A 10428-nucleotide genomic window follows, 5' to 3' on the forward strand; every position below is an offset into this window, starting at 1 on the left:
CAGAAGACGCAGTAGCTGCCGGTGTCGCTCTTCGTCTTCTATATATATAATATTATCGTCGTCAACAGTTCAAACAGACGATACGCTTTTTTATGTTTTTTTTCTCTTGGGTGAGGGTAGAAATAAAAATATTCATATATCGTATTATGAATTAATTACGTCGTCGACTAACTGTTATTTATAATAAAGTTATATAACTTTTTTAGATTTAGATATGAAGATAATTTTTATAATGAGGGCTCTGTTATATTGTTCGATCATTATATCGTAGTTTAATGGAATGTAATTAAAGAAGAGGGCGTCGACGACCGCACGATGAAGGCTATGGCGCACTCATCAACTCTAACATAGCGACACGTCGCTGCGGGAGGAGCGAGCGAGCCGCGCCCGCGAGTATGTACATCTTTATGTCGCGGGCCGCGAAGTAGCGGGTGGGCATTGAGTTGATAAATGCGCGATAATCTTAACTCGAGGTTACAATGCAGTGAGCCCAAATGTAGATATAGCTGTACCATATGCGTCGATGATTGTCTTATTTGTGCTTAAATAAAAATTAAAAAGTTTTGCGAATGATTTTTATTGTAACGTTTAGATATAAACTAGGTTTTGATAAGCAACGCGGCTCCGAGGCACACATGGTCTATGTCGCATTTGCTCCGTTTGAATTGCAGATGGCTGCTCGCGCCGCGTGACGCTCTCTGCGCGGGCCAGCCGCTCGGCCCCCGACCTCCACCACCTCCCAGACCTCCCACTACCACCCACTACACTCATGCAGTGAGTACACTTGCAATGAGCATGGAGATTATAACAAGCCAGAGTCGCCGTTACCCATACTGTTTAATGTTCCGCCATTTACAGCGTCGACTGTTTACATACTCTTCCACATATATTTATAAATAACCAAGCTTGAGCGTTTAGGATACAAGACAGGCCTGTTTGAAACTTTACGAAGGCATTTTTGTTTGATATAATTAGTCATGACATATTTAATATAACAATATTTTAACAGCAATAAAACGATATTGTTTCCATTTTTGTTTAGGATCTTCGAATAATTAAGATTTCTATTATTTATTTATTTAGATAAGCGGTAAGACAATTTCTATTATGTTAAAACTATTCCTTCTCTAACTGTCTCAAGAGAGTGCATTGTTAAAAGATTGCTACATAAAGTCATCTAACCGACAAACGAAGTCTGGGGTATTTCCTACTTACATTATGAGGTACAAGTACTTCCTTTACAATTTGCGTTTTCGTTTAAAAAAAAAAAAAGAATTTCTGTTTAATGTGGTCATATTACCTTACTGGTAACCCTAAATGCTCAGAGGCGCCACCCTGTCAATGTCAAAAAGATGCCACAATTAGTCTTGAGATTAATCGGACATCTGCAAGTGCGCACCGTACTAGTACAATTGGGAAAACGTACTAGTACACACATTTAGTACCTTTAGTACTTCAGATTTGTGAGAACACAATACATGAATAGAATATAACGAGGGTTATATATTACTTCAGATCAAATTTACAGCAGGGTCAGACATATGTTATTGGCGAAAATAAATTTAAGTTATAAATAATTTTATCCACTTTTGATTCTCACTAACGAAGGTGGATGTTTCAATCTGGCAAATTTTCAATCAAATCAAACAACGAAGAGGCGAACACCGATATCGTGTAGTCTAAAAGTACTAAATGTCCGGTTAACAGAAGCCGTTCGGTAACGTTACTTTTAGTACAGTGTCGAGTAAGTAACATTACTTTTTAGTACATCGTACGTGTACTACCCAAGACTAGCCACAATATCCTTGCGGGACTTCATTTGTAATTTAATCGTAAATTATGTAATGTAAACTATATTTTTCGAAATTCACGTTCGCCGATTATAATTGCATATCATACGCGTTGTATTTTATAGTATAGTTCTACAAGATTCTTTTGGCAGCCGGCAAATTTTTTTAAATAAAAAATTACATTTAATGTCAGGGTAATAGCGACAGTTTGTCAGTTCTCTTCGCCTCTTTATGTATCATGTGTCGTTTTTTCATGTTATTCCATGAAAAGAAGTGATGAAAGTGTTCAAAAGTAGTATCAAAGAGGTTTTCTTCAAAGGTCTCCCCCTCTATCGCGGAAAAGAAGTAATTACATTTAAAAAATCAATTCTTTTATGGAGTATTAAATAAGAGAAGAGGGAAAACAATTGCTTTTGCTATGGTGTTAAACACTCGAAATTTATCCTAATAATTCTATCTTGGAAATCTATCAATCCGAGGATGACAGTCTTTACTCTTCTGGATTGCGTGTAGGGTAGTAGTAGAGATGTACCTTTTCAATTATCTTTTAACTTATTTGTTAATTTAACGCAGGCGCTGTTTTAAAGTCGTTAAAACACGGCATTGGTGGCTGTTAAGCGACATACGCTTTAAAAGCAATCCTGTTATATTCACACAATACTCAAAATGCAACACTGCTCTGTACGAAAAAGCGCCCTGTTTTAAAGGCGCGACCAAATAAACAAATACGTTTTTTTTGATTAGAACTAACGAAATTGAATTAAATGTGCCGCGAACCAACAATGCAGTGCCACCGATGCAGAGGTAGTGAAAGGCATAGTGGGCAGCCGCAGCCGCCCACAACCTCGCACTTCAAAGTGAAAAAGTTCCTTGAATATGCTGTGGTCTATTTCTTAGGATTAATAAAATTAATAGACACACGTTTACATTGCATTACAATAACTAAAGTTGTTTTCAATTAATACAGTTTATTTTTATGTACCAATTGGCATAAAATGGTATTAAATGAAAGTGGAGCTTTTTACAACACGACAATGTAAATTGAATTAAAATCGGTTAAGCCGTTTTTGAAATTAGCGCCCACAAACACACAAAGTAACAAAATTTAAACTCCTTTGCGAGTTAAGGAAAGGAACGGGTTGTATTTAGTTATATACCTAAGTAATGTTTATACTTAATATAATAGTCATAAGTCACAAACACGACATATCCTCATCTTATATTATGCTTAATTTTTAACAGTAACACATTATAATGAAGAGCTCGCAGTCGCCTTATTCCGCAAACAGAAGGCGCGGTTGTGCCGCGTACTGGCCGCATGCTGGTCGCGTGTTGGCCGCGTGTTGGCCGCGTGTTGGCCGCGTGCTGGGCGCATGCTGGCCGCCGTCAGGCCGCGTGCTGGCCGCGACACATCCGCCAATAGCGCCCTTGCAAAGCTACCAGCTCTGCGTGCGTACCACGCTCTATTATCTTACCTAAAAATTTCATCACATTTACGGAACTGTTACTGTTATAGTTATAACAGTTAATTTCATTTTGGTTTGTCATATATGCGAAGAGGTTTAGCCGCGATATAGTCATCTATCATCAAACGTGTAAACCCAGGACAAAATCTCGATACGTTCAATATAGACCAAGGTCGGCTGAGACCTTTTCGTGTCCGAGCAAAATGTATATAAAAGACAAATGAATATCCAAATAGTAACTTTCAACTTTAAGTTTGCATTAGGTTTATGTAACGTGTAATGGCCATTGCAACATTTGCAACATTAACCTTGGTCCAAGACGCAAATGAGGTCGGCGTCCTTAATGGTGGAGAGGCGGTGCGCGACGGTGACGCAGGTGCGGCCTTCCGCCGCGCGCTCCAGCGCCCGGGTCACCCCCTGCCGCAAACACATTAAACAAACTCATATAAGCAAATGTCAATGGACACACCTATTATCTTCTCAATCGTGTTACATTTCATGTTCATACACGTTCTGACACATATCTTTCTCCAAGTAATGTCATCTTATCTTTCAGTCCTTATCTTGGAGTCGCCGAAACGTAATTTAATATGTGAAATAATTGCATAAAGAAATTCTATATAATCTTTTAACTGAATCTAATTAATAATTAATAATCTCTTTACTTTAAGATTATTAGATCTCTGCGTACATTCACGCAAATTACGTAATAGAAGCTATCCACCAAAGTCTTGGTGAACTATAACATAAAACGTGTTGACGCATTTATATAACAGTTTTTCGAATAATGATATGTGTAGACGAGAATGAGAGATAATGAGGTGGGAGAGATGGGAGGCATGCGCACCTTCTCGCTGTTCGCATCGAGGGCGGAGGTGGCTTCGTCGAGCAGCAGCAGACGCGGCCGGCGCAGCAGCGCCCGCGCGATGCACACGCGCTGTTTCTGTCCGCCCGACAGCTGCGCACCGCTCGCGCCCAAGCTCGTCTCATAGCCCTGCAAAGTGCGCTCGGAGGTCTTAGCCCGGACCTGGCTAACAAAGCGACGGCAGACCAATGCCCATATATAATGCGTCGTCTACCTGCGGCAGGGTGAGAATGAAGTTGTGTATGTCGGCGGACTTTGCGCAGGCGATGATCTCGTCCATGGGCACGTCGCGCGCCGTGTCGCCGTATGCTATGTTCTCTGCGAGCGAGCGGTTGAAGAGTACGGGCTCTTGCTGCACGACGCCGAGCTGCCGCCGCAGCCGCACCAGGGAGAGTGCTCCGCGTGCGTCTCGCCCGTCCAGCTCCTGCGACAACCGACATGCGTCGTCCAGTGCACGGCAAACATCCGAAAACATCGTGGTTATCTAACCCACGGCCTAAATACCCTTTAACTTCTAGGGTGGGATAGTACGCCTGTGGCCTGAAGTTCACTCCTCACATCACATCACTTCACATCCTCCTTGCATTTAGAAGCAAAGCGAGGAATGTGTGACCGGCGCTCCGTTTTAAGCTTACGATTGTGCCGGAGTCGGGGTCGTAGTAGCGCTGCAGCAGCTGCAGCACGGTGGACTTGCCACAGCCAGAGGAGCCGACCAGGGCCACGGTCTGGCCGGCCGCCACCTTCAGATTAATTCCTTTCAGAATTCGCTGATGCGGCCGCGTGGGATAGCTGAACTCCACGTCCTTGAAGCTGAAGCTGCCGGTGGCCGCCTGGCAAAAAACGACTGAGTTTAATTTGAAAGTTCGTAATATCGACCTCTCTACTTCGCTTCTATCTATCATCTATCATTGAATATAATAATTACGAAACTACGAGTATATGTAATATTGGAAAAAAAATTAGAACATGATGTATTGATGATAACGAAAATGTTTTGTCTTTTTGTCTCCATACAATTATGCGCTTATCCCAGGTACCTAATGTTCGAAATAGTCAAACCTATATTAACGGGTACCTTATGGATTACTTTTTTAATTCTGTGCTGAGCGACATGCTCATCATATAACAGTGGTAGAGCCCTTTTCTTACAAGGAAAAGATAGGAAGGGAAATTGGATTTGACGGCGACGCATAGTATGGGGAAATATTCTCTTAGTCCATACGATTTCTGTAATCGAGTTGTCGAATTCCAAATTCATAAGATTTTGAGTCACGATTACCCAATTTTGATCGTCTTTTACGCCTTCCTCAGTCTTGACTTTGGGCTCCCTGTGGACCACGGACAGTATTCGGGCGCAGCAGGTCTTGGCGCCGGCGAAGCCCGGCGCCATCACTAGCGCCTGACCAAGCATGTACGCGCCGTACATCAGGGCGCCGTTCACCCTGCCAAACACCCGTATCTCACTCACAACGCACTTATTTCATTAAGGCATTGAAAATGTTATAAATAAAAAACACCGACAGCATAACGTTATTGTAGGCGAAACCCTCGCGCGCAACGAGCGTTGCGCCGTACACCATTACGCTGCAGAAGATCATGAAGGGTACATAGATGTCTAGGCCGAGCACTAGGCCGCGCCACCAGCCGGCCGGCGCCACGGCGGCATGAGCCCGCGCCAGCGCCTCTTCGAATCGCTTCAGAAAGACACGCTCCACTCCTGTAACACACAAAATAACGACATCCTTCCTGTCAGCCGCCCGAACTGTCAAACGAGCAATAATATTCATAATAACTATAATTGATATGAATAATTTTAATCGGTCATGATCTGTATCTGCGCAGCCCTGGGGGAAGGATAAGGAAATAGGTAAAGTGATCGACCTAAGCTTTGCACGGTGCGGATGCTGACGATGGCCTCCGTGGCGATAGCGGTGGCGTCCTCCATGGCGGCGCGCTCCCGCTTCTGCGAACTCTGCGACCCCAGCCGCTCTAAGAAGATGCTCGCGAACATCTGCAACACGCCGCTACTATAAATCCTTTAATACGGTTTTGTTTTCATCAGTAAAATAATTTCTTCTTCCAAGAAAAAAGAGGCGAAGTCAATTATTGTGGTGTCCCTCTCGGGATGTTCTAGTAGCTGTCGGCGAGTCTGGTGAGCACAGAGCGGACTTACGACTGGCAGGATGGCCGAGCTTCCAGCCGTAGCAGAAGGCCATCACGACACCGATGAGCATGGAGCTGACGCCCTGCAGCACCAGCCCGAGGCGCAGGCCCGTTGCTGCCTGTACCTCGGCCGCGTCTCCGCTCAGCCGCGCGCACACCGCACCCACGCGGTTGCTTGCCTTGTCGAAGAATCCCACCTCCTATAAACGGAATTCTATTTAGTTATGTGGGTATATAAACAAGCGGTGCAAGCCTCCCAAAAACTAACGCCAATCTCCGCCCGCCACTATAAGATTTTTCACAAAATATTGTGCCCGGGTTCCCAGTGCAGTTCGGTACTGTGGCGATGTGGTAATGTGACGAAATGGGGATATGGCTATATGACCTGACGCAATATTGCGGAGAAGTACTGGTGACGTAGCCTGTTAGTTAGACGCAGGCCAGAGTGCGTGAAGGTGGCATTCTGCAGGAACATGGCAACAGCCGCCACGGCGCCCACGAGCGCGCACATGCCCGCGAACAGGTCCGCTTGCCGAAGCACCTCGCTGCGCTCCGGCAACACGAATATCTGCCAACAGACTTAATGTTAAACTCCTTTCAATGTGAATATCGAAATACCAAGAATTACTTTTATCTATTCATTGACCAAGTTTTATTTGCGTAGTCAGCAGGTTGTAAATAACTGACAGTCGGCGGCAGGAAGGTGCATTTCTCAGTTAGTGCGAGGTTGGCCAACTAGCGGTGAAGTGAACGCGGCGCGTACTTAAATTAAGGTGTAGGAAATTAGACTGGGCCATGTCTAATACATTTTTCAACTTGACATAAGTTAGAAACAGTGTGAACTAGATCTATTGTGTCGCCTTCGCTTCGCCTCTACAATTCTTTGTTACATGATTTATGTATAAGTGTAATGTTACTGACCCCGGCGGCCGCGCCCACCAACCACGCCATCACGGGGAAGCAGGCGCCTTGCACTACGGCCGCGACTGCGCCCAGCAGCAGCGCTGACCACTCCGGCGCGTTCAGCCGCAGCAGCTGCCAGTCGCTCATCGGCTGCACCTCCTGCACTCACACAGACTCACAAGCATGCTCCCGCCTCACCGCCTCACCGCCTCACCGCCTCATCGCCACATCTATTACCTCAATAACATAACGTTTTAGATGTTTATTGAGAAGTTACGATTATACAGAGTAAAACAGCGACAGACAATGATCGTCGTCCGGCATCGCCCGCGTCCTCTGATTCATTTAAGGCCCATTCCCTATGTTTCCTTGTTTTGCAGACTCACAGCCAGACCATAGTGCTTCATCTTCTTCATTTTTGAACTTAATAAACAATAGGGATCTCGGCTTAAATTACCACCAGTATCACTTTTAAGTTTTCTTTCATTGTCTTTGTTTTAATGTTTTGTTTAATATCTGTACCCTAATTTATAGTTGTAATTAACTAATGAGCTGGTTAACGTTAATAGATAGTTAATGTAACTCACACTTCGTAAATATTACGGTTATTGTAAATATTACTGTTACTAATAATTTTAACTTTAACGATAACCTGCGATACGACATATGATCAAGGGCGGATCCAGCTTTGGCGTCAAGTCAGAAACTTATAATTTAATTTTGATAACAAGGACACAAGTAATTTATTATTGTGCGTAAGTATTGCATTTAGCATCATTATGTTCGTTCTTTGTTGTACACTTGAAAAACTTAACACATAACAACTTGTATACGTAATACAGTATCCAGTCTGCGTGTTTGTGGGCGCTAATGTCGTGTTGTTATAAGCACCACTTAACATTTAGTACCATTTTATGTCAATTGGTGTATACTGTATACTGCCCACTTTTCTCATACCTTTCTAGAAAAAGAATACATTTCCAGGTTTTTGTTCAAACGATAACGCTTTTCAAACGGGGCTCTTTTTTATATCGCGCAGTGTTGCATTTTGAGTATTGAATGTGCATACCAGAGGGCTAACCTTGTCTACTTTCCTTTACCTTCAGTTAAAAGAATACCAGGGCATTTTTCTATAAGAGACTTCTTGTTAAATGAGATAGATAATATGATATTTATGCCACTAACTTCGTCCTCGTCGTAGACCTCTGTGTCAGCGGCGAGCGGCGCGGCGAGCGCGCCGGACGCGGCCGAGCCGGCGGAGCTGCGAGCGCTCGGCCGCTCCTCCGCCTCCCCTGGACAATAACTTATTCCTTTCCACAGAACCCACGGCACGGGACTGGTCAATAGTGACATACAATCGACTTGCGTTGTAATTGTTTTATCTGAATTATGGCACTTCACGGGAGACACAACTTCTGTGTCTCGATTAATGCATACTACATTACTATACAGGTGATTCTTAACGGACGAATGAACGGTTTTGTGGAGTTAGAGGACCACAGTCACAATGGCTATCTAAAAACAAAGTTTGTTGCCCGATTTTGTAAACTTTTAAAGTTATTTAAATTTTTGTAAAAAAAAAACGGCAAAACCAGATTTCCGACATAAATTTGACCGTACGTCCAAAATAACATGTTTACAGTGGTCATTTTTTTTTTCTTTAACGAGCCTAATAATTAGGCTTTTGTACCGTTATCCCTTTTTTGGAATAACTCACACGAGAATTAAATAAAAAAAGATTATTGTAAATTTTCTTAAACCAAAATTTCTTTCTTCAACTTTGAGAAGCTGTAACTAAATTTTTTTACACCAACTTTTTACCTACAAGTTTTATCAAAAACTGCTCCCATACCTGTAGAATAAAACAAAAAAAAACTTTTTGCCTTTCATTTGTTTTTTATGTAAAAAGAACGATTTGAAATAATAAAGGGCGACAATCTCTTGCAACTTTCATACAAAACATATGAAAACATAATTTTTCGAAGAAATCTAAGAAGCAAAATTTTTAATACTCTTCATTAAAACATTACTTGTTACTTAAATAAAAAATATTAAAACTGTTGATTTTTGTTTACTTTCACATTACAATGCAATTTGAATATAAACCTACCCTCCGTACTACGATAGATCAACTTAATGTCATGGATGTTATCATCTGCATATTTTTAAAGAAAATGAGTATAAAGCTGTAGTTTCTTTTGTGGAATGTAATGTTTTATTGAAAAAAGTTAAATATCTAAACTTGTTTGAAAAATTTGATTTTCGTATGTTTTGTATGAAAGTTGCAAGAGATTGTCGCCCTTGATTATTTCAAATCCTTTTTTTTCATGAACAAGTTATTTAAAAAACTTCTACGAAAAATGTTGGTGTAAAAAAAAATAGTTACAGCTTCTCGAAGTTAAAGAAAGAAATTTTGTTTTAAGAAAATTTACAATAATCTAATAGGAAAGTTACCATAAGCTACATACTGCTAACATTAAGGAAGGAAGGTTATTATAGTTTGTCTAAATAAGATAGATTAGTTTGATACATGACGCATATGTATGAAGTATCGAATTCAATTTGTATGAAGGCAAATGCCATACTTAATAGACAGGTATCGTAGTGACGAAACAAACACGCAGCGAACAATTATGAACTATCGATATTCGGTTTAAATAATTATCGGACTCAACTAAAATTACTATTTTCTTATTAACTAATTTAGAGGACAATTCTAGCATTGATAGTGTAGAGATTTTAGCGATGCAAAAATAATAGCGAAATCCAATTCGACTACGTATGGCTGTAGTAGTAATAAACATTTACTTACTCTCACTATTTGTTATGGTCATTATTAACATGAGAAAACAGTGTTTTAAAACTATAAATCTATCCATTCCAACTTTTATGAGAATAAAAATCGAAAATCGATAAGATTTATGACTGATTATACACAACCCATCCCTACTAAATTTGGAATGAATTGTCAAACTAATCTAACTTATTTAGACAAACTATAAGGTAACCGTAGTCGTGAGATTTGCAATTGAAATTTGACAAGTGTAAACAACGAAATAAAGTTTTTATAATTTGAAGCGGATGAAGCCGCACGTGAACAGCTAGTATTTGATAAAACGTAGTATAGATTAAAGATAGACTTTATTACGTGTTATCCCGATGACTTGATTCAGTTTCAGAGGTCTGAGTGACGTAGGCGCATACCTCTGGCTGGGTGGTGGGGGTGGTGCGGGAGGTGGGG

The 10428-nt window shown here is 41.4% G+C and overlaps 1 protein-coding gene across 1 annotated transcript in view; it reads right to left on the bottom strand.

Moving 5' to 3' along the window:
* Nucleotides 1–2990: 2990 nt before the first annotated feature.
* The window catches only part of LOC106109877 (multidrug resistance protein homolog 49-like), a 17955-nt gene continuing 10517 nt past the window's right edge, over nt 2991–10428 (bottom strand). The window contains exons 11-23 of the mRNA XM_013291516.1: nt 9009–9039; nt 8373–8569; nt 7206–7346; nt 6670–6852; nt 6282–6484; nt 6003–6157; nt 5643–5838; nt 5401–5563; nt 4757–4951; nt 4336–4545; nt 4104–4250; nt 3565–3673; nt 2991–3265 (exon numbers count right to left, since the gene is read on the bottom strand). Of these exons, the coding sequence (XP_013146970.1) occupies nt 3177–3265; nt 3565–3673; nt 4104–4250; nt 4336–4545; nt 4757–4951; nt 5401–5563; nt 5643–5838; nt 6003–6157; nt 6282–6484; nt 6670–6852; nt 7206–7346; nt 8373–8569; nt 9009–9039 (2019 nt within the window). The 3' untranslated portion in view covers nt 2991–3176. The remainder of the gene's footprint in view (nt 3266–3564; nt 3674–4103; nt 4251–4335; nt 4546–4756; nt 4952–5400; nt 5564–5642; nt 5839–6002; nt 6158–6281; nt 6485–6669; nt 6853–7205; nt 7347–8372; nt 8570–9008; nt 9040–10428) is intronic.

This window comes from Papilio polytes, unplaced genomic scaffold, assembly GCF_000836215.1.
Source record: "Papilio polytes unplaced genomic scaffold, Ppol_1.0 DF821044.1, whole genome shotgun sequence".
In the NCBI taxonomy this organism is placed as follows: Eukaryota; Metazoa; Arthropoda; class Insecta; order Lepidoptera; family Papilionidae; genus Papilio; species Papilio polytes.